General features: G+C 41.4%; 1 protein-coding gene across 2 annotated transcripts in view; it reads right to left on the bottom strand.

The window, feature by feature from the left end:
* The window catches only part of KIAA1549L (KIAA1549 like), a 267,579-nt gene that overhangs the window by 115,335 nt on the left and 127,686 nt on the right, over window positions 1-24,558 (bottom strand). For both annotated transcript variants that reach the window (XM_053899846.1, XM_053899845.1), the window contains exon 2: window positions 2,624-2,968. In XM_053899846.1, the coding sequence (XP_053755821.1) occupies window positions 2,624-2,968 (345 nt within the window). The remainder of the gene's footprint in view (window positions 1-2,623; window positions 2,969-24,558) is intronic.

Genomic DNA, 24,558 nt, shown 5'->3' on the forward strand with positions numbered 1-24,558 from the left:
TTGAATACTGTGCTAAAAGACAGAATAGTTGTATGGGTGTAGGATGGTTGTAATTGTATCATTGTTGACCATGATCTCGTGGCTCACTGGGAGGTCTGACTCACTGCCCTGCCCATCAACACCAGAGAGGATTGTACCACTTATTGTTAGCCTGGGAAAAGATCCAAATTCAAAATTCAAAGTATGATTTTTACTGAATGCTTTTGCACCATTATAAAGTTGCAAAATGGTAAGTCAAACCATTGTAAGTTGGAGACTGTACTTTCAAAAGAATCAAGTCAGCAGAGGATCAAGGGCACAACTATCTGGGACTGCTAACTCATTCATCATCCCAATAGTGTGTGTCTGCTCCTTCTAAGCAAAACTGGGTATCTGTGTTGAACTTGAAGATGCTTGTCCACAGAAACAGTCATACCAATTTTGGGAGTACGGGGAAACAAACTACCTGCATGAGTGGCTGCACCTGTCCATTTCTCAGGGTGCTGAGAAGCCAGCAGCACTGTGGATGGGGCCCTGGTCGATAGAGGAGGAGATTCAGCAGTAGAATGGTATCTCAAGATACTCTGGAATGGTGTGGAAACACTTATCACAGGAGATGGGTAGATGCCACCGGAAATTGGGAGAACTGAATCCGTTTTATCTGAAAGTATTTCCTGCAAGCTAGCTGTGGAAGTCAGACTTGGAGAAGCTGGTGAAAGAGCATGTGTTAAATGCGCAGGCAGCTGTAGATGGGGATGAGACACAGCATGTTGGCTTGTGGATGGGTAATCTTCAATCTCAGCTGTTTGAAAATCTCTGGAATAGTTGTTATTGGTTATTGACAAGAAGTCTGTATGGTTTCCAACCATGGTGACCTCTGACTGTTGAATAGGTTGGTTGGTGCTTATACCAAGGACTGGACGCTGAATGTTAGAGCCTTCTGCAGTCACTAAATGCCCAGCAGTTTCTCTGAAATCTGAAGATCTTATTGTACTGGCAGCTGAAGTTGAACCACTGGGAGGAGTAGCTGAAGCTGAATGAGTTTCCCAACTGGTGGAGTTAATTGTGTGCCCATTTAAATAATAATTTGTTTGCTGCAGCAAGCCAGATATCATCGGCTCTGTGGAGAGAGATCCAGTTTCTGCTGAAAGAGAACTCCAGAAAACATCTGTGGTTGCTGGCTTTTTCACATGTCTCGTTGTTGAGAAATCATAGACCTCAGTGGATGAGGGAAATGCTGTCACCTGTTGGGAAGTTGAAACTGGCAACTGAGAATGGTCCATCACAGCTGCATAAGTCTCTGGCTTGATGTCAGACAAGCTAGGGGATGGGGACATAGTCTGGGTGCTTTGTGCAGAGGGGATGGAAGGTAGAGGTAATTCTGAAGGAAGGAGGTTTGTTCTTAGAGTTGTGATCAAAAAAGATGAAATATGATCCAGGCTAGAATCAGAGGTGAACCCATTTACAGTGTGATGACCTGGAATCTCTTTACTTGGAAGGATCTGGAGATCAACTGTCAAATTTGCCTTTTCGTTTTTCTTTAAAACAGCTGTCACACTATCTTCTTTCTGCAGGGGAAATGCCCAGGTTGTGGAAAGAAGATTGGGAAATTTGCTGGAGAAGGGGAAGTCTGTAGCCACTGTCGGAGGGGATCCACCGCTGCCCTCTTTTTGAGGAGTTGGCATTTTGGGCATGGTGGAAGGAGAGGCATGGTTCTGTGCCAACTGGAGAAAGGTGGGTGCAGAAGGAAAGTCTGCTGCTGTGCTGTTGGATGTCCCAGAAAGGATGGCTTGCCCTCTGCGGGCTGTGGTGAGAGGCAGAGGAGAAGGCACCAAAGAGGACGATGTGTGTTCTGCTACAAGGAGGAGCCCTTCAGAATTCTCTGGAGCCCCTGACAAATGCAGTGGGTTAGCGGTGTCATTTGTGGTAGCAAGGGCTATCTTTCTGCTGGTTGTTTCCACTGCCACTGATTCTGCAGTCTGTAAGAGTGAAGACACAGCCTCCTGGGTCATTGCTGCGGCCACCACACTCTTAGAAATTGGCAAAGACACCCCACCATGCACTCCTTCAGCCACCTCAGCTTCAACCAGCTGTGTGGATGTACGACTTGAAGCCACTTCCAACACTGACCATGAGGGAGTTCCATCTGGAAGCTGAAGAAGACTTCCAGGCACTAGGGGTGGAGGAGACAGATGGGACAGTTCTGCCACAGAGCTCAAAAACTCAGGTGTGGGGGAGCCTGCTGTGTGAGGACCCTCTGTGGGGGGCAGCTCAGGATGCTGCATTGTTGAGTATCCAAAAAGACCTAGATGAGGGATGCCTATCAAATCCTGGGCATTTTTGGACAGAGTGTGGTTCATTTCCCCAGCAAATGGGTGTGGGGAATTAGCTATGCTCTCACTTGAAAAGGAGCCAGTTGGAGCTGTTTGGGGAAACAAAGGCACTTTGGTGGGTCGTTCGGCTGGCTTGGAAAAGATGATGGAATGAGGTGAGTCAGGAGCCAATGAAGAGGATGGATGTGAAGGGAGAAATGAAAGAATGTCTGGTCTTGGGGAATGTTGTGGTGAAATGGAAGGAGTCCCTACCCCAACTGGCTGAGATGGGATAGTGGACAATGAGGGGAGCATGCTGGTGTGAGGCAAACCTGACACGGAGGCTGCATCTTTTCCCCCTTGAGGTCTTGGTGGGACGAGAGACTCGGTGGAATCCTTGGAAGGCTCAAGGGAGGCGCTATGTCCACTTCCTTGGTAAAGGGAAGAAGAGAAGTCCCCGTGAGCCCTGGCTCTGCGGTGTGTCTTGGGCGGAGGCGTTCGGGCAAACTGCAGCACGCTAGTGTTGTCAGGGGAGGGTGCCAGCACATTCTTGATTCTGGCCACTGCCGAGGAAGACGGGACTTCTGAGAAAGGCCATGTTGGTGAAATCGGTAACAATTTCCCATGAGGAAATGACTCCGAGGTTGGGCTGACTGTTATCTGCAGATTGTCTGTTCCTGTCAAACAAAATACCACACAGTCAGGCATCAGATGATCATCTAAGTGCCTGCTGTGGTAGGTCCTGGAGAGAAGGGGTGAGCAAGACAGGCACCACTGGGATCTCACAGAGCTTCCACCCCAGCACAGAAGACTCATTAAACATATTTAGACAATAAGGTTAAGTAATGACACATATGCAAATACTACAGCTAACCTACAGGGCTGGGCTGAGAGCCACAGTCTCTGATGAAATGATACCTAAGCAAAGATGCCAAAGACACCTGTGTATCTTAAATCTTTTTTTCTGTACCACCAATGAGGGCTGGACTGGGAAACTCACAATCTAGAAAATCAAAGATGAATGTAACTACCTGCCAAGGCCAATGACACCAAAATAAACCTCATCAGAGAACCCAAAAGGCAAAATGAAAGGACCGTGAATCTTGATGCAAATGTGTGTTCAGGACCCTAAGTCATCTCCAGCAGAATAACGAGGTTGCTTGTGTTTGGGAAGGATGGCAGCAGTGGCATCTTTCTTTCTGAAAGTAAAACTACTCACATTCACCCTAGAACTAGAGACACCTCACAAGACCCAGTGTCACTACAAGCACCTACAGAGAAAGCAGACTATTAGCACCCACATTTCCTGTGTTAACCTGCAGGCAGAAAGGCAAGGAGAGAGGGCACAAGATAGTGAGCTTCACGGGAAAGGAGGCAAGGACACAACTGATCAGAAAGCTGGAAATATCATGCTAGGGAAGAGAAACAACATCCTGCTTGATGATGCTCTGATCCCCTTTTCCATGGTTCTGCAGTACTGATGGTGCTGATGACCCCAGAGATGGCTAAGCACCCTGAAGTCGTATTTTAAGTTAAAAATAAAAAAAGAAAGAACAGGTACTTCTAGAGTTTTCTCCATTATTGACTAAAAAACGTTAGCCAAAACATTTTTTTTAACGTTTTATTTATTTATTTATTTATTTATTTATTTATTTATTTTTTTTTTTAATATATGAAATTTACTGTCAAATTGGTTTCCATACAACACCCAGTGCTCATCCCAAAAGGTGCCCTCCTCAATACCCATCACCCACCCTGCCCTCCCTCCCACCCCCCATCAACCCTCAGTTTGTTCTCAGTTTTTAACAGTCTCTAATGCTTTGGCTCTCTCCCACTCTAACCTCTTTCTTTTTTTTTTTTTTTTTTTTCCTTCCCCTCCCCCATGGGTTTCTGTTATGTTTCTCAGGATCCACATAAGAGTGAAACCATATGGTATCTGTCTTTCTCTGTATGGCTTATTTCACTTAGCATCACACTCTCCAGTTCCATCCATGTTGCTACAAAAGGCCATATTTCATTTTTTCTCATTGCCACGTAGTATTCCATTGTGTATATAAACCACAATTTCTTTATCCATTCATCAGTTGATGGACATTTAGGCTCTTTCCATAATTTGGCTATTGTTGAGAGTGCCGCTATAAACATTGGGGTACAGGTGCCCCTATGCATCAGTACTCCTGTATCCCTTGGATAAATTCCTAGCAGTGCTATTGCTGGGTCATAGGGTAGGTCTATTTTTAATTTTCTGAGGAACCTCCACACTGCTTTCCAGAGCTAGCCAAAACATTTGACAGAAACAAACGAGCCCAGGGGAGCTGAAGTTAGAAAATCTGGTTTGTAGTAGAGCGGGGTGAGGTGGGGAGGTGAGGGTGGATGATGTACAGGAGCAAATCTGTGTTTCAGAACAAGCATTCTGGCTACAGAATAAAGAATAGAACAGACTGGAAAGGAGTGGGAACAGATGACAACAGAGACCAGAAGAAAACTCCCCGAAGTAGTGTAGGCATGGGGTGACTGGACAGTTGTAAAAAGGAGTTGAGCCATAGTGGAAGACTGAAATAGATCATCCTCTATGATCCCTTTCAATTCTCATAGTTCAGGATAATGTAGTCTTTTAAATATGTTTGTGTTTGCATATGTGTTTTTTAAAGCATTTACTCTTTTTATTTTTTAATATTTATTCTTGACAGGGAGATAGAGGATAAGTTGGGGAGGGGCAGAAAGGGAGGGAGACACAGAAACCAAAGCAGGTTCCAGGTTCTGAGCTGCCAGCACAGAGTCTGACACAGGGCTTGAACCCATGAACTGTCAGATCATGACCTGAGCCAAAGTCAGACGCTTAACCGACTGAGCCACCCAGGTGCCCCTGTATATGTGTTTTTTTAATGGCTGCAAATTCTCCTATATGCGTCCCATTGAGAGGTGAGGTCTATGTCCCCACCTGAAGCTGAGTGGGCTTGAGACTGTTCAACCAAGGCAGAAGCATTGCCATATGACTTCCAAGGCTACCATTACAAAAGGCCAGGCAGCTTTCACTTGGCCTCTTGGAAGGCTTGCTCTCCATATGCTCCCTCACTCTCCCTCCTAGAACCAGTCACCACTCTGTGAACAGCCCAAAACCACATGGAAAGGCCATGTGTAAGTACTCCAGTCAATAGTCTTAGGTGAGCTAAGCTTCCCAGTCATCCCTGCCCAGGCACAAGACATGTGAATGAAGAAGCCTCCAGATAATTCTAGTCCCTAAACACTTGAGTCACCCTGTTTCAGTCTTCCCTACTGAGTCCCCAGGAATCATGAACAGAGACAAGACATCCTCAGTTTGCTCTGTCTGGATTCCTGAAACCACGAGCATTACAAAATGGTTGTTATTTTACAACATGAAGCTAGGGGTGGTTTGCTGTGCAGCAATAATAACTGAAACAATACAGGATTGTGTCCCTCATTCCTGGGAAGTGAATCTCTACAGCTTTAATTAGCTAAGGATTCAGAAGCCAAAACACAGTTAAGCACTCTTTATTTCAATGAAAGTTGCTTTTGCTTTATACACAAGATTTTAAAATTATGTCTATGCTAATAAATAAAATATGTCTGTATTAATTAATGTTGTATCAGGAAGGAATGGAAAGGGAAGAGAAAATTTTGAGGGGCAAATGAGAGGTAGATTTATAAGAAGGGAAAAGTAAATTAGGAGAAGTAGGGCAAAACCAAATTTTAAAAAAGGCAGTGAAGTAGAAGTTTGATATAGGTTAGATATAAGAGTGTGTTGGACACACTCTACAGTATTCCCATGATCCCTGTCTCTTGGTGGTCATGCCTTTGTGTAACTCATCTTGAGTATGAGCAGAGCAGAGCCTGTGAGTTACTTCTAACCAATATAATATGGCAAAGGTGATGGGATACCCACTTGTGTTTATATAATCTAAGACTCGGTCTTGCTGGCAGACTTGCTGTCCTTGATGGCCTGATGAATTAAGAGCTCATACTGGGAAAACCCATGTGGCAAAGGATTGTGGGTAGCTTCTAGAACTGCAGGCAGTCTCCAGGAACTCTGAGCAGCCTTTTGGAACTGAGGATGGCCTCCCACTGATGACCAGCAAGAAGCCAGGGCCTTCCAGATGGAAGCCACAAGGAAACTAATTCTGCCAGCAACCTGAGTGAACTTGGAAGTAGATCGTTCTCCAGTCAAGCCTCCAGATGAGAACACAGCCCTGCTGATACCACAATAGCGGCCTTATAAGACCTTGTGTAGAGGATCCAAAGAAGCTGTGCCCATGGGAAATGGGAAATAATAAATTCATGTTGTTTTGGGCCAGGAAGTTTGTGGTAATCTGTTACACAGAAATAAAAAACTAACAGAGGTAGAGAGTAGGGGGCTGTGGAATGGGCATATAAGAAGAGATGCAGCATGAGGTACCATGACTAAAGAGTAGCAGAAAGGATGGTGAGAGGGTACCATCAAGACAGTAAAAAAGAAGCCCAAGTCGGTATGTTTGTTTGGAATTTCACAGAGAAGCTGTGAAATAAAAATTCAAACATAGTACCTGGGACTCAGAGGAAGTTATTTGAAGAGAATACTGGGCTTTGCAAGAGTAGAAACAAAGCCACATCAGCAAATAGCAGCAGACACAGTGGAATGTTGCTATGAAACAGGTTGGACTCTTCTGTTTAAATCCCATTTTTCAAGGAAAAAAAAAAAAGAAGGCACGTTTCAATCAAATTACTGAATTCTTTTTTTTCTCAATGAAATCCTACTAACTCTCCAATCCACCCCTCTCTGTATTCCAAAACTGTTAACTTTTTCTACTTAGAATGATATGAACTATTCTTTGCTGACAAATACAGTAGTGATCTTCAAAACAATGCACAAAAAGCAATCATATATCCCACATACAAGAGGGGGAGATGAAAGATAGTGGTGTTTCCCTGCACAAGTTCCTGAATAGCTATCCTTTGTGAATATCATAAGCATCACTCATTCTTCTTTTTTCATTTTTTAATGCTTATTTTTATTTTTGAGAGAGAGAAAGCATGAGTGGGGGAGGGGCAGAGAGAGAGGGAGACACAGAATTCAAAGCAGGCTCCAGGCTCTGAGCTGTTAGCAAAGAGTCTGACATAGGGCTTGAACCCATGAACCGTGAGATCATGACCTGAGCCAAAGTCAGACACTCAACCGACTGAGCCATCCAGGTGCCCCCAAATATCACTCGTTCTAGGGACAAGCCAACAATTACCTTCTCTTTGGATAGTGTATCCCACCAAGGGACTAGTAGCCTAAAGAAATTTAAAGGGAAGTAGCTTAAATGACAAGAGATTTAAGGAGGCTCTGGCTGAAGATAGATGGGGAACAGAGATGGATTTAAGTTGGAAATAAGTGAAAGCAAGCTAAAGACCCTCAAAATAATGAAAAGTTAAAATGAGTCATTTCTTCCCTTCCCAAGGAGACATGAACCCCATTCCATAGACAATTGACACACACATTTTAAACTAGGTTCGTTTGTGCCATGCTTAGATAAAAGCATGGTTTTCAAAGCTTCAGGAAAGCAAACAGTCATTCCTGTAAGAATATCAGATTGAATAATAATTGGCACAGGGGCACCTGGGTGGCTCAGCTGGTTAAGCGTCTGACTCTTAGTTTTGGCTCAGGTCATGATCTCAACTTCATGGGATCAAGCCCCACTTCAGGCTCTGCACTGACTATGAAGAGCCTACTTGGGATTCTCTCTCTCCCTCTCTCTGACCTTCCTTCACGTTCTCTATATTTATATTTATATAAAGAAATATTCTCCAGTCAAATTCAAAGGGCCTCCCAATGTGGCCCTGAATCGCTTCCTAGTTTCCTCAAACTACTCCTGTAACACAGTCATAATCAGTCTTTTTCCATTCAGCGCTTCCTTCCTTTGACTGCTGGAGACACTGAGAAGGAAGCCTTCCCACAGGTGGCCTAGCTATAGGCATGACCCATTTCCAACCAGGGTCATGAAGCCATCCACTTTGTCCTGCTCACTGCCTGCCAGCCCATTTTCTTAATTGTAACACTCAACGAAAAACAAACCTGATCAACAGCAGCTCTTGAATAGAAGAAACTAAGACAACCAGCTAATAAACATCAGTAAGTATCCCAAACCCTTCCTCTTTATATTTCAGAGAGAAATACCTGCAGCTTTCTATTAGGCCTCAGAGTCAGATGGCTTGGATTCAAATCCTACTGCTCCATTTGCTAGCTGTGTGACCCTGGACAAGCTACTTAACCTTATTGTGCCTCTCCCTCATTTGTAAAACGGGGACTATTACGGTACCTATGTCAAGGTACCTACATTACCATGAAATTGTTTTAGGTGTTAAAATGAGGTGATACGTGTAAAGTCTTTAGAACAGTGCCTGGCACACAGTACTATTATTGGTATTGCTGTCGTCGTCAATATTGGTATTGCTGTCATTGTCAATACTTTGGATGCACTCAGAGGCTTCCTCAGAGGCCCCAAATGCTAGTCAAAACTCAGAAATGTCTTGCTGATCACATACTGCCACAATCCCACACATCTGTGGAACCCCTTACAGTTTACAGCATCTTTTCATTCCCTCATCCCACCTTGTTCCTCACAGTAGCTGTGAGGTAGAGGATAAAGGTCATCATCCCCATTTTACAGGTGAGCAAACCATTGCCCAGAGAGGTTAAATGCCCGCTTGGCCAAGGTCACACGGAGAGTTACCCCATGGCTGAGTGTGACTCAACTCCTCTGATTTCAGATCCAAGGCTCTCTGCTCCTCCATCTCCAGGTCCAGGGTGGGCTACATCCTCCTAGAGGGACCCCAGCAGACGAGAGCCCACATGGTCATTGCCCCTGTGAGTTTGACGATGAGTCTCTCTTTGGTGCTGCTTCAGCAGACATTATTGAACACAGCTCTAAATCACTGAGACCTCGATTCCCAGAAGGTCAAAAGAGATGAACCAAGCATCATTTCCATGTTGAAGCATCCACCTCAAATCCACACTTCTGAAGTTTGGTGCCTAGGACATTCTTCCTAATGTGATTTCTCCTGGGGCTTTTTCAATATGCCAGTTAAACAGAATCAAATTGCCACTCCTTGAAGTGATGCCAGCAAATAGAAGGTTCTGTTTACTGCCTCAACAGAAGCTTTTTAACTTTCAAAGCTGTTTCACAGCTATTTTCTTAAAAAAAAAATTTTATTGCTTTCGAATCTTTTGTGAAACAGATTTAAAAATAAAACTGATTCCCCCCATCACAATACATTTGCTCTTTCATTTTCTAAAACCTCACTTTGTGTAATCAGTACAGAAAATTTGGAAAAGATGGAAAAGTTGAAGGAAAAGAATCCCATGTGTCCCTCAGCCACCTCCCCATGCATGTCCCGCCACATCAAGGAAACCACAATTCACACTGTGGTGAATAGTTCTTTCAGGTTTCATTCTTGGAAGAGCTTTGGTTTATGTGCTTTTCAGACCTGTGGTTGCACTTCACATCCAACTTTTTTTTTTTTTTTTGCACCTCTGGTCTTTTAACATTGTTTTAAAGCATTTTTTCATACTGGATAAGGCTGAAAATTGTTCCCACTAAGACATGGTATTATAATTTGTTTAACTGCCCTCCAACTATTAAGATACAGGTTATTCATACCTTTTCAGTTTTATAAATAATAGCCTCATCCCCTTCCAATTCTGTCATCACCAACCCTGTGTGGCAGGTGGGACAGACACAATGACCTCCTCTTATGGATAAGATCACCACACACATCTAAAACCATCTGAATCAGAAATAAATCAACGGGACTTGGAGTCTCTCTCCTCTCCTTCTGCTCCTTCAATCCTTCTGATGGGGTCACTTATAAGTTTAAAAGTCTCACCCCCTAGATGGCCTAAGCTCAACTATAGAAAACGCAATTAACCACCAATAACTGATCCTCCAAAACAGGACAATCCTATCAGTCAACTTTGCCAAACCTTCCTATTTTTTTACTATTTCATTCTAGCCCTAAGGAGAGTTGAGACCATTTTAATCCATCAGGCAAGAAAAAATAAAGATGTAGGAAAGTATGAACTAAATGAAAAGCAGTAACAGGGGCTTAGAAATTTGGGCAAAAGGCATATTACTGGGCTTCATGCCATGTTGAAAAGTGTAAACGTAAACCACTTCTAAGTGACAGTCCCATAGTTAAGATGTCATTGTTCTTACAACTCTCCATTTTTAACTCTTTTGGAGTACTTTTCCCTTTCTGCTTAAAATTCTAGCCAATTATCGCCCTTATTTGCTCAATCACTTAGCCATTTATGCCTCCAAATCCTTTCTTGGACAGTCACTCCCTTATAAAGACTAACAAGCTGTAATCCTTATTGGGAAGGAGGTCAAGTGTTCCAGTGAAGGCTGTGAGATCTGGGTTCACAGCCCCCCTGCCTTGCTCCAGCTGTGTTAACTTAGGCAAGTTACAGACCTCTCTGTGCCAGTTTCTCCATTTCACAATGTGGACAGTATTAATCTCTGTCTCACAGGTTGTCTTGAGCCCTAATGGCATTAACCCATGGAAAATATTTGGAACACATCCTGGTACAATATATGTTACTTATCATGATTGTCAGCAAGGAACACAAAATCTGACTAAGAGATTTCAGAGTCATGTCTTTTTTCTAAACTATGATAACAGTATATATTATACCCCCAATTTGTGGTAAACTTATTCTAACTTCTCAGTACTAGTTCACATTTCTTACAGTGAGTCCTTCGTCTCCAACTATAATTCCCCACCTGGTTAATCCACCTGGCTTTCTTAGCATTCGTAAGACTTACCGAGTTTCTGCATTAGATTTCTCCCCCGAAGTCTGCTTACTTCCACAAGCAATCATGTGGTTTTGGAAATGACTTACTTGGCATAGTGGCAAAGAGAACACTTTCCCATTAGGATTCCTTACAAATCAGACACACAAATCTTACAGCTATGGCTGAACTGCTGAGAGAAGGCAGAGACAGAGCTTCTCTTCTCATGTACACATATCTTCTCATAATAAATACACATACATAAATGAATAACCTTTGTAATAAAAATCAATCCAGAAATGAGAAACCTAAACAAGTTAACATAGGAAAAAGGAGGACTATTGAAAACGGCACCAGGACCAGATATATTCAGCTGAGTTCTACTTAAAAAAAAACAAGGCAATGCTAACTTCAGCAAACTAATTTGGGCCTTTTAAATATATGAAAATGTTTCCAATATATTTTATGAAACCAGTACTGTTTTAATATCAAAATCAAATAAAGATATATTAACTAAATAACTAATCATCAAAATATGTAAGTGAATGCAGGCAGCACACTAAAAATGTGTGCTAGGGGAGGGAAAGGCTGCGATAAAAAGGAGAAACCCATGTATATTCCAGGATCATATTTGTGCAATTCTATAAAAATTATGTACGTGTATATATAATAATAAATCATTTAATGCATAAACTATCAATTAATAAATTAAAAAAATTTTTTTTTAATTTTTTTTAACATTTATTTTACTTTTGAGACAGAGAGAGACAGAGCATGAACGGGGGAGGGTCAGAGAGAGAGAGGGAGACACAATCTGAAACAGGCTCCAGGCTCTGAGCTGTCAGCACAGGGCCTGACGCGGAGCTCAAACTCACGAGCTGTGAGATCATGACCTGAGCTGCAGTTGGACGCTTAAGCGACTGAGCCACCCAGGTGCCCCAATAAATTAAAAATTTATAAAGTCTGTGATAGTCAACAAAACACATAAGTGCCTGCACAAAACATACACGGACACAAAAAGAGAAGGTTAAGACTTTGCACCACATTTAAAGTCCAAATGGTATGATCATAGGCCAAACTCTGTACTCTTAAATGTTTTTAAATTGCAGTCCCATTCTTGTATCATCTACAATGTTGTTCATGACAGGCAGAGACCTTCCCATTCATTTTGCATCTCACAGAGTATTTTGTTAGATTGAAAAGAAAATAATCCTGTATTAGAGACATCTACACAAACTGACAGTCTCTAAAACCAAGAATAAGCAAAGGTACCATGTCCCAACAACTGTTCCCATCAGTATTGGTTCCATAAGACAATCTGGGAGGAAAATGGTTTTATATTCAAAATAGCTTAGGAAACCTCTTACCAGGGAGTCACCATGCAAACAAGTACATAAAATCTCCAAAAGTCTTAGGGTAAACAAAAGTTATGTTTAATCTAGAAAATCCCCAAACTAATTGACTGTGGAACTCTTTGTTCTGTTTCTTTTTTGCATGATACTAGCTAATATCCCAAGGAGCCACTGCTCTGAACACCTTGAGGGGATTTTAACGGAAGATCATTTCAGAGTTTAAAGTCATTGCCCTTGAGCAATTTCAGATACAGAAAAACCAAAGAACTGGTAAGTGGACTAAATCCATCATGGAATCTGAAAACATGTTCTTTGAAAATTAAATAGCTGGCAGATTCTGCTCTGGTAGGCTCCTTTCACGGTGTATTTTAGCAGACTTATTCATGACCTCCTCTACTGACATTCATCGCTTGGGATAGCATAAGGGTGAGCGCTAGGAAATCTGTAAAGTTCTGTATAACAAACGGAAAGGACCATCATTATACTCACTGGCTCTAGTGCCTTCTTGGGGCATTAAGTTAATTTAGGTAAAATGATAATATCAATAACTTGGTTGTTTCCCCCACTAAATGGAGACATAAGAAAAATGGGAAGGCTGTGTGATGCTTCATGGATACTGATGTCCTTCTTACAACTAAACACCAAACATCTGCAAAATCTGTGTGGGGGCCAAGAAGCAGAATATGCTCCCCATATTAATAAAAAATATTATTATTAATCCTTAATTCATGTTCATTGATGACTGGGTCAGGCATTAGTTTTACTATAGAAGTCTAACCTCATTAATAATGAATATCACTACTTCAGGATTTGTTAATTCAGATGCTTAGAAAAAGAAATTATCAGCCAACTCTTTTAGGACTGAATAACAAACTAATTGCCTTTAAGGTGAAAGAAAGAGAAAGAGAGAAAGAGAGAAAGAGAGAAAGAGAGAAAGAAAGAAAGAAAGAAAGAAAGAAAGAAAGAAAGAAAGAGAAATACTTATTCTGAGTAAATGATTTGCAAACTTTTTAGAAGCACCGAAACTCAAAAAGATAGCCAGTATGTTCATAGCAAATAATTTTCATTAGCAGTTTATTTGCTTTAGTGTTTACATAGATGCTCATATCAAGATAGCATTTATTTTTAAAAATTCTATAATTTAGATAAGACCACGTTTTCTCTCATTTGGTATAAAGCAGTAAGATCTATTTATGTTAAGCTTAAATCTATTCCACTGACAAAATTTCCATTTCTATCTCCCAATGCCTTGGTTTATCTAATAATAATAAAAATCATTAGACACAATTTTCAGCACTGGCAATGGATTTTCCTTTATCCTTCTAGTCACGAGGACAATCTGTAACTAGCAACAGAGTCTTGAGATGTCTGGCCAGAAGTAGGAGTGCCCAAAAGAGGGGCCCAGAATGCTGGTGCTCTCTCCACCTGGGAGAGCCTACTCAGCACAGTCTCCACAGGAATCTGGATAGAGGAGCCTAGGACAGACTGTACACCATTTGGTGGGAGTCAGAGGGAGATGCCATGTGTGTCTGCCTAACTGCCTGTACTTGAAAGACAAGAGACCACAGTAAAAGCATCCTACCATAGACATGAAACTTATCCTTCCCACACTCATTCAATTAATTTGAGTACCTACCGTGTGCCAGACACTAACGCTTACTGAATGTTCCCCGTAGTCCACTACTTTCCTATCTGCTTACAAATATAAACCCATTTCATCCTCACAACGCTACTATCAGGAAGATACAGGTGATAGTTAATTGTATGTGCCAATTTGTTGGGCCATGGGGTAGCCAGATTAAACATCATTTCTGTGTGGGTCTGTGAGGCTGTTTCTAGATGAAATTGGCATTTGCACTGATGCACTCAGTAAAGTCAGTGGCCCTTCCCAGTGTGGGTGGGCCCGAACAGAACAAAAATCAGAGTTCTGTTTTAAGGGAGGATTTGCTCCCCTCCTGCTAATTTGTGTAAGGGTAATTTTTCTGCCCTTGGACTGGGATTTACTCCACCGATTTCCCTGGTTCTTAAATCTTCAGTTTTGGCTGGAATTACAGCATGGGCTTTGCTGGGTCTCCAGCTTGGCCCCTGCAGATGGTGGAACTTCTCAGCCCCCATAATCACATGAGCCAAATCCTCATAACAAATCTCTTACACGATATATAATATCATACACATTTAGGCATTCTGGATTCAGGGTTGATGTCCTTAATCACAAATGTATCCTGCCTCAACATAGGGGAGGACATAAGGTGAGGCCCCTACCCAAGATGTTTAACATTGTTTAACAAACTTGAAAAGGTCCACCTTTTAAAGATGTCATGTTTTTTAAATCACTCAACACAAGGTTTCCAATGCTCGTCCACACTCCAATCTAATGCAGTTTTCACCTAACCAAGACAAAGCAAGAAATATAACTATAATTGTGTGCATGTATGTGTATTTTCATCAATTGCTTTTCTGGGTCTAATGGACAATCCTCCATTTTTGGTGTCAACATTTCCTTACTTTTCTAAATGCTAATGGCAGCATGGTGTAGTGATGCCCTCAGTTGACAAGATTAAAAGTTTGAGAATCTAAATTGGGCTTCCAAAATTCTTCATTTTACTAGTCCATGAGCTGTCCAAATCTGAATATCAATGATCAACCTTTTTTGAAGGAGACCCGAAGTTTCCTTTCACAGGTGAGTACAAGGAAGGCATTTTCCACTTATCACTGATGGAGTTGGGGAGGGAGGAAGGAAATGAGAGGAGGGCCTGACTTAGAGCAGCAGTCTCCACAAAACACTGTGACACTAAGAGTTGGGAGGGGCTCGTCTGGATGACCAAGGGAAAACTGAGAACGTAATGATATTTTAAGCGGTGGAAACCTCTCTCCTTCTCTGATGGTCCCTAAAGAAAGAACAGCTTTCTTGAAGTCAAGAGTTTATCTAGCTTGTAATTTTCCACACCTCTTGCTCCAGTATAATTATAAATGCACAGCTTCTTGAAGTTAAAAACATGCATTATTACCCTCAAGATAAATAACATTCAATTCTGTCTTCCACCCTGAATTGTTAATGCTATTATTTTCACAGTAAATAATTGTTAGAACCATTACCAGTGAACTTGTGGCATGTATTGTTAACTTCTTAACAAATATCAAGAGAAATTAAGTGTTTCTTGTGGCACACTGGTTGGATTGTTAATTACTTGTAATTGAGCCTCAAATCCTGGTTCTTTTCAAAAGTACAAATAATCTATGACAAACATGTCACTGTAAAATATAGCATATTATATAGCCTTCATTAAAATCTATTTTCTCTCAAACTGGATTGAAATATTGAATAATTTAACCCAAAATGTATTTTAGTAAAGTGAATTTGTTGGCCAAATTGCTTGTATGGTAGTGATATACATGTCTTTATTCAGAAATTTGAGAATTTAACTGGTTATTTTTCATGCCAACCTACACCAAACAGTTCCCCTTTTCAAAACATCTAGTCTATTTAAGAATGAATTCTCCAAGAAAAAGTGCTACACATGTGAAAATAAGTAACTTAAATCAGTGCCAGAACTATTGGGGAAAAATGAAATTTAATAACAAAGGTAAAGATTATTTTATAGCTTTAATTGCAACTCTAGAGCATTTTAATAGTGCTGAACAATAAAACTAACTTCATAATGTCAAAGCAACTAAAAAGCAAAAGACTAACTTTATTCTGTGAATCCATAAGTCAGAGAATGTAACAGCTCCTGGGCTTACAGCCATTATACACAGGACAAAGCCAGAGCCAATCTGCTTGAAAAGCAATTAACAGAGCAGATTAACACAAAGAATCTCCAATATGTAGTCAACTCTACTGTGATTTTATCTATGTCAGTGAACTCAAGATAAAATTAATGTATGATAAAGATCATACTCAGGGGAGGTAGTTGAAGCCTCACACATGAGCCAGGAGATCTGGATTCTGACCACGGTTCTCTCACCTGCTCCCTTTTAGACATGAAATAAATTGCTTTGCCTGCATGGGCTCCATGTTCCTTCTCTGTAACACATGAGGGCAAAATCAAGTCATCTATAAGATCCCATTAATTATGGTTTGGCTTAAGCCAAGAAATCATTTTTAAATAGTTTTATCCCTCTTGTCATAGATTAATCCTTTAGCCACCATGTCTTTTAAGTGTCTTTTAATCTCCAAATTGTCCCCTCCATTCCTTTTGTTTCCTTAAAACATATCTGATGAATAAGCTATGGAGTTTCCATAGTCTGGACTGGGCCAATGCATGCTCATGATGCAATTCAACATGTTCCTCTGTCCTCTACATTTCCTGCAAATGGACAGTTAGCTCCAGAAATGAAAGTATATAAGTCCTCACTTTTATTATATTGTATTTTTTTTTAATTTTTAAAGTTTATTTATTTATTTATTTAGAGAGAGACAGTGCAAATGGGGGAGGGGCAGAGAGAGAGAGGGAGAGAGAGAATGCCAAGCAGGCTCCACACTGTCAGTACAGAGCCCAATGCAGGGCTCGAACTCATGAACCATGAGATCATGACCTGAGCTGAAACCAAAAGTCAAATGTTTAACCGACTGAGTCACCCAGGCGTCCCTTTATTATCATATTTTAATATGGAAATAAATAACAACAAGAGGAAAGCATTTAAATGCAGTCTGTATGAACCATACCCCCACTCTTCCTCACTCATCTAGAGCACTACCCTTTTCCAAGGAGGAATAAAATGGGATGGCCATGTTCTCTACCAACACCAAGGATTATTTTGACTAGAAAGCCAGCACTGGGTGCCTATGCATTAGAGATACAGATTTTATCCCAGGTGTGATCTTTGCAAAGGTTTTACATTTGTCTCCTTTAGTTCTAGACCTGTAGCTTTTCTACCTACAGAGCTGTTACATAAGGTGGCCCTGCCACAGGGAGACTGCCTTCAGTAACTATCAGGAAGAAGCCTTTCGGCAGAAAAAAAAAAAATTCTGCATTAGAAGTTTAGGCCCATGTCTCCTGGAGAAATGAACTCCAGAAGGCAACTTAAAAAACAGCATCCAGCAGGAAAGGCAGAAAGGAAGAGATGTTTCCTAGCATTGTCGTCGAGGAAACAATTGTGCCACCAGCCATTACAGCTGCATCATCTGCAAAAATGAGTGCTCTGTAGGCAGAGCAGATGTTCCAAAGCTGTGTCATTTGTAAATATAGATGAGAAATGTAAACTGAAGATGTGACCTCACTCACTATCATATTTGAGGGTAATAGCAATTAGGAACATTGAATATCATTTGAGCTGAGACTGCAAGGATCTTTTTTCCAGTCCAAATATAACTGCAGAAAACATACTTTCAAAAAGTAAAATAACTCTCACTGTTGCCTGCCACCACACAGTTGCAAAGTGAGCCAGTCTAATTCTGAGGCTCCCAGACAAACATGGCTGATTCATCTTTGCTGAAAGAACTGTCGATTCTTCAGCCACGGGAGAAATTAAAGGCTGGATGGGATAGAGGTTAGAAAGCAAACAGTTTCTGTAAAAGAATGAATAATTGGGAAGAAAAGGGCAGAAGAGGGCATTTATTTATTTTTCCCTTCAAAATTCCAGGGAATCAGGAACAATGGCTTCACATATCCCATCTCTCTAAGGAAAGTTAGAGGAAGAAAAAATGGTAGCTATCTGGCCTCCAGTTCTTGCTTAGAGATGGCTAATTAGTTACATCTCACAGGTGGGTTGCCTCCAAGTGATTGCAGTGGCTGCCTGGACTGTTGTGGAGGATTCTAAACACAGTCCTGGATCAGCAGGGAAGCATGGTGGAATCAATTAATAACGTCTGCCATGGGTGCCATGCTTGTGGAACGACATTAGGAGTAGAAAGATCTTTAGCATCCAGGAAAAGGTGATCCCTAAGGTTTCTCTCAGCATCTAGCCTAGCTCCATTCATTTTTAGAAAATGAGACCAGGGCCAAAGGCGACTAGGTGACTTGCCCAAGGTCTAGCACTGGGCAAGTCTGAATGAGAGACTGGTCTTGGATTCCGACACTGCTTCTTCCACCATCAGATGTATCATGTTACTTTTTAAAGCATCAGCTGAGAGAGGAGAGAAAATGAAATGAGGAGAAGGAAAGGGAGGAGGTGAAAGAATGATTCAGAGACAAAGTGAAAAACAGAAAAAAAAGTCAGCAGGATTAATAGAGATGGGCCAGGAAACAGATGTCATCTCCAGGCTGCAAGTGGTATGCAAATAAGCTGTTTTCACACCTGGCAAATCAAAGATACTGATGATTTTCTTCTTACCACCCACCTGACAGTCCCATTTTGTATCATCTACTCCCCTCTATCCCTGAGCATCAGCTCTCATAGCCCCAGCTGAGCAGACTGGTAATCACATGACCATGGTTTCCTGGCCACAGATGCTTGACAGGAATGGATAACTGGTCTGAGCTGTTCTCCTTGAACTTTTCCCCAAGAATTTAAAACTGGGACCTGGAGACTGTGTCACTCCATATTGGGCCTTTGACTAAGGAAGTGATAGAAAACAGGAAGCCATGTTTGGTGCACATATATGCCAAAACAAAGAATGCTGATTTGGAAAGAGAGAAGAATGGAAAAATGCAATGACCTGAAAGTGTGACCTTAAAAAGAGAAGTTAGATTAGTTGCTCCAGTTCCACATTTTATTTATTTATTAAATGTTTATTTATTTTGTGACAGAGAGAGAGGGAGAGAGAGAATCCCAAGCAGGCTCTGTGCTGCTAGTGCAGAGCCCAATGCAGGGCTTGATCTCACAAACCATGAAATCATGATCTGAGCCGAAATCAAGAGTCGATGCTCATCCGACCGAGCCACCCATGCACCCCCAGTTCCACATTTTAGGCGAACTCAGCCATATACTCCAAACCACTGGGTTCCATAAGATACCCTTACATGCTTTTCAAAATATAAGCCTTTTTGGCTTCAGCTGGTTCAGGTGCATTCTGCTCCTTGCAAGCAAATATAACCCCTGATTAAGTCAATTAAACCTTGTTTGGTTTCCATTTTCTGAACATAGTAACACTGCTGTGGGAGAGGGAAAGATAAGAAAGGGTTTCTTATTAGGGGTCAAATGTTCTCAGGAAATCCAAATTAATACACTAACCTTTGCAATAACATACTGCCTCCTATCTACTAACTTAGGCATTCAGGCAACAAATCAAATTAAACAAGGTATCAGCTATTAAAATCTATGTTGATCATTAGCTCCATAAACAAATGTGAAACAAATTTATGTTATTTATTTATTACTAGGCATTTCCTGCACGACCACCCTAGAGTTTGGGCTACAAAATCCTGAAAACACGGCATCCATTTGCTATTCACATGTTACTAAAAATCCCAGATGGTAAAGCCTTTAAAATCAACTGCAGGCAAAATCAGTGTCTGTCTCCTGAGCAAGATTCTGGGATTGCAAAATTGGCTGGTGGTGTACAAAGAGTTCATAAAACTGTGATTAAATAAAGCACCAGCAAGTGCTCAGGCAAAGCTTATTGAAAGATTACTCCATAGGCTCCTTGTATCGAAGCAAACTGATAGGAAATCAAGAGAAATCAATTTCCCTAGAAGACAGCTCACTTTTGTAGGGATTGGGTTTTCGGTGAAATCCTCCATATTTGGCACAGAAAATGAGAACACTGAGGGAAAACCCTCTGGAGATGTCACCAAGGCCAGCATTGTCAAGGGTGACCTGTAAAAATAACGTGGTTTGCAAAGGGTGATCATCAGTGGCTTCCACCACACATTCTGGGAAATGAATTCTCAAGACTCAATTTTTCATAGTTTCAGATTTTTTCAATGATTTCGCATAAAATATCACTCTAGTTTTGCTGAGTTTATTCTTTCTCCAGCTTACTCCAAAACCATGTTTAATGTTTAACCTCTATGGAGATAAACCTCTGGTATTTTCCAGGTTGTCAACCTTCCAGTAAACCAGATGCCTCCAAAGAGATATCTGGAACAGTGAGGAACAGTTGGGTAGCTCACACTGCAACACAACTCCACTATCTAAGAAAGATGCCCTTGTCACTGGCGCAAAGAGAGCTGTAGCTTCCTTTGTTATTTACCTCCTTGGACATCTGTCTGTCCAGATGTCTCAGACTAGGATATGAATAAATTAAATGGAATAGTTGGGACAGTCTTTATTTCCATTTTCAGACAGTAGAGGGTCTTGTACAAGGTAAATGACCAACAAATGGTCATTTTGTGCAGCGGTGGAAGACACCGTTAGAACGTCTATCCAGCACACAGTCCCTTCTCTACAAAATACCCACTCCTGAAAACATTAAGTTGGTTCATTACCATCCCCTATTGCCAACTGGCCCAAGCATGAACACCTGCCCCGGGGAAAGTCAATCACTTCTGGCCTCACTGCGGTCAGCTGTCTCTGGACCACAGAAGATTTCAGTTAGTTGTGTGGGGGACACCGGGCTCCATGCTTCCCTTTCAAGTTGGCTATTTGTACCAGAGCAAATACCAGGAACCCAGAGAAACATAAAGGAGAGGACAGAAAGAAGCAGAAATGAGAGAATGTGTGGGGCAAATAAAGGGGGACAGAAGGGCAGAGACAGATTAGGAAATTGGGCAGCCCTTGATCTGATGATTCCTGTCTCATCAAGCCCAGCTGTTCTCTCTTCTGGGATGTGCCCTCTGCAAATAAAATGTAACTTTCAATAAAATTCCCATCTCTGATTCAGCCTGTATCTAGCAACCAGAGACTTGGCCATCCATCCAAACTTTATACATAATTGTACACCACTCCCATCCCCACCTCTGTGAGGAAAAACAGTATAAGATTCCACTTCTCCACCAAAGGATCTTCTATTGAGTTGGAAGATACTTGATTTATTTGCATTTTACTCATTTTTGTAGCCTATTTGTGAACAGTTCAGTATAGTCCCAAATACCTCATAACACCTGAAACTCACTTTTTCTTGAAGATGCTTGATAAGATTTTATTATAAATCTAGAAACTAAAAGGAAAGCTTCTTGGCTGACAATTCTGACCACTGTGTGGGGAGTGCCTGGGAGAAGGCACTGCTGATGTCCTCTGTCCCTCATGTCCTGAGGTCAACTGCACCACATCATCAATGGAACACTGCAGGAAGGGGGCCAGAGCCAATGTGTGACACAGATGAAGGACACATGCTCAGGTGTCTCTACTCTGTGCAATGTTCTTTTAGCTTTCTTTTCTGTCTTCAGTCTCAGTGGGTATGAACATGAGCCCCGGAATCTGACAGACCCAGATGAAAACCCCAGTTCTACACTTACTTGCTGTGTGACCTTGGGCAAGTCACTTTACCTCTCTCTGTGCCTCAGTTTTCTTACCTATGAACCACCTTCCTTGCATAGTTGATGTAAGGAGACAAGGCATTAAAAGGGTTTAGAATAGAGCCTATTACAGAGTAGATAAAGAAGATATGAGATAGATACACACACACAGACACACACACACACACACACACACACACACACACACACAGTGGAATATTACTCAGCCATAAAAAAGAATGAAATCTTGCCATTTGCAACAGCATGGATGGATCTAGAGGATATGATGCTAAGTGCAATAAGTTAGTCAGAGAAAGACAAATGCCATATGATTTTATTCATATGTGGAATTTAAGAAACAAAGCAAACAAGCAAAGGAAAAAAGACACAAACAAAAAAACCAGACTCTTAAATATAGAGAACAAGCTGGTGGCTACCAGAGGGGAGATGGTGGGGGAATGGGTGAAAAGGGTGAAGGGGATTAAGAGTGCATTCACCATGATGAGCATGGAGTAATGTATAGAATCGATGAATCACTATATTGAACACCTGAAACTAATATAACACTGTATATTAATTATACTGGAATAAATACATTTTTTAAAAGATTAGCTATCTTTTGCAGATAGGTGTGACCATGTGACTAAGTTCTCACCAATGGAATGTGAACAAAAGTAATGCTCTTTCCCTACAAAGAAAATGCTGTCCCTGTACTCTTGCATACCCCTCCTCTGGGTTGGAACATAAGATATGTAACTGGTAAGCAAGTCTCTACTCTATAAACAAGGAACACGTCTTAGGAAATTGCTAAACAGTGAGAGAAAAGAACCTGGGTCTCTGGATGGCTTCATAAAGCAAAACCACCTCCTCACCTTGCACCTCCTTTCTTCGGAATAGTTATGAGACAGAAATAAACTAGATTGTCTGAAAAAAATGGCTATAATATTTATTAATCATTATACCACTGCAGCATGGCAAGGTAAATATTTTAACAAAATGCTGGCCAAATTCAAGTGTCTAATTGCATTTATTAAAAAAAATAATGATTCCACTATAGCATGATTATTATCCCGCTCCATTAAATTGTTAAACATTCAATCACTCTGATAAAAATGCCATGATATCTACACTTCTTGTCTATTTTTAAACCTAAATCTGATCATCTTTTAATAAAGATTTCTCACAATAATATAATCAACTAAGCAATCTAGCCACTTGAATCTTACCTAATCATTTACAGCGTTAAAATCAGAATATTCTGAGATAGGCCTATACCTACAGCAGTAAATTATCAAGATTATCCAGGAGAAATGGCTAACTACCTTGTGAAAAAGACCTGAGGCAAATTTCATACTCAGAAGAAGCTCTCTAGATAAATGATCATTCTCAACCTACTAATAGCTAACATTTATTATATGCATACTGGCACCGTGCCTGCCTAGGCTAAGTCTTTCAGATGCATTAATTCACTCAATCCTCACAGGTAAGATACTAAGGCAGATACTCTTAAAACCCCCATCTTACAGGTGGGAAATCTGAGTTCAGAGAGCTGAAAGCAGAGCAGCTAAGAGTTACTAATCTAAGCTAGAGGGGGGAAAGACATTTGAACTTGTTCAGTTGACTCCAGAGCCTGTGTCCTTGACATGTGCTATCTGTGCAAGGAGATTCCACCTACAGTCTCTACAGAACACCCCAACACCAGTGTATATTTGGGACTTAGATTTTACAGTCATCCATCTTGGGTGCCAAGGCTTTGGGTTCTGTGACACGAATGACCCTATAGCGTGGATTCACCATGAATTTCAATGTTGAGATGGAAGCATATACAGATGTTCAGTAATACTGCGTGACTGATCCCCTGATTAGGATCGAATCCTCCAAAAGTCTCCTAAAATGTCTTTAAGTCGGGAGATTTTGTTCCCTTCTGAAGAGAATTTAATTTTACTGAGGGCCAGCTACTTACAGATATTTGACATATGTTATCTCATTACTTCTCCCAACAACACTTTGACTAAGATGTCATCATCCTCATGTATGAGTTAGACTTCCATTGCAGAGGAAACAATATAAGCAGGAAGGGGTTTACCAAGGATAATAAATGGCTTAAGGAATGGCTTATGCTCCCAGGAACATGTCCAAAGAATCAGGATACCACAGAAAAGAAGCCAACAGAGCAATGCCTTCGCTCTCCTGGAGAAAGTGCAGTAGCACAGGTGTGGCCTCCGATGCTGGTGGAGACCTCTGATTGGCTGGCCCTAATTCATATCTGGAACCCTACCTGCATGAGAGCCATGGAAAAGTAATTTTTAGCTTTCCAGTTTCTGAGGCCTAGGAAAGCACACTTGGAAAGAGGGTAAGAGAAATGGAGTTTCCTGTGGTAATTTGCCTAAGTGGGACTTGAACTTGGTCCATGTGAATCCGGAGCCCATGCTCTTTCCACAGCATCATACTACTCCTACTTACTTTCCTGTCTGTTTCCTGTCTTGGTGGTTCCCAGAATCTGGCTTAGCGTCTGGGGACAGCCATCTCACACTTATTGAGCCAGACACTCCGGGGTCTAGGCTTATCCACACTCCACAGTTGACTCAGAAGAACAGCATTTACTTCAGCTTATTTCTTGCCCACCAGGAGCTCACAGCCATCACACCCCCACGCTTTGGATGATTTTCATAAGCATCTGAGACTCATTCTCCTCTCTGGCTGTGTCCACATCCTCTCCAGCATCAGCACACTTTTGCTTTCACGGCTGCCTGCCCCAGTTCTCAGAGCTCTTATCTTTCTGGTGAACATCTCAGAAGCCTGAGTCCAATATCAGTGTCCCTAAAATCTGGTTACTTTAGAGACACACAGTCCTCAGATTCTAGAAGTA

The sequence above is a fragment of the Panthera pardus genome, unplaced genomic scaffold (genome assembly GCF_024362965.1).
Source record: "Panthera pardus isolate Hobbes unplaced genomic scaffold, ASM2436296v1 HiC_scaffold_12, whole genome shotgun sequence".
Classification (NCBI taxonomy): domain Eukaryota; kingdom Metazoa; phylum Chordata; class Mammalia; order Carnivora; family Felidae; genus Panthera; species Panthera pardus.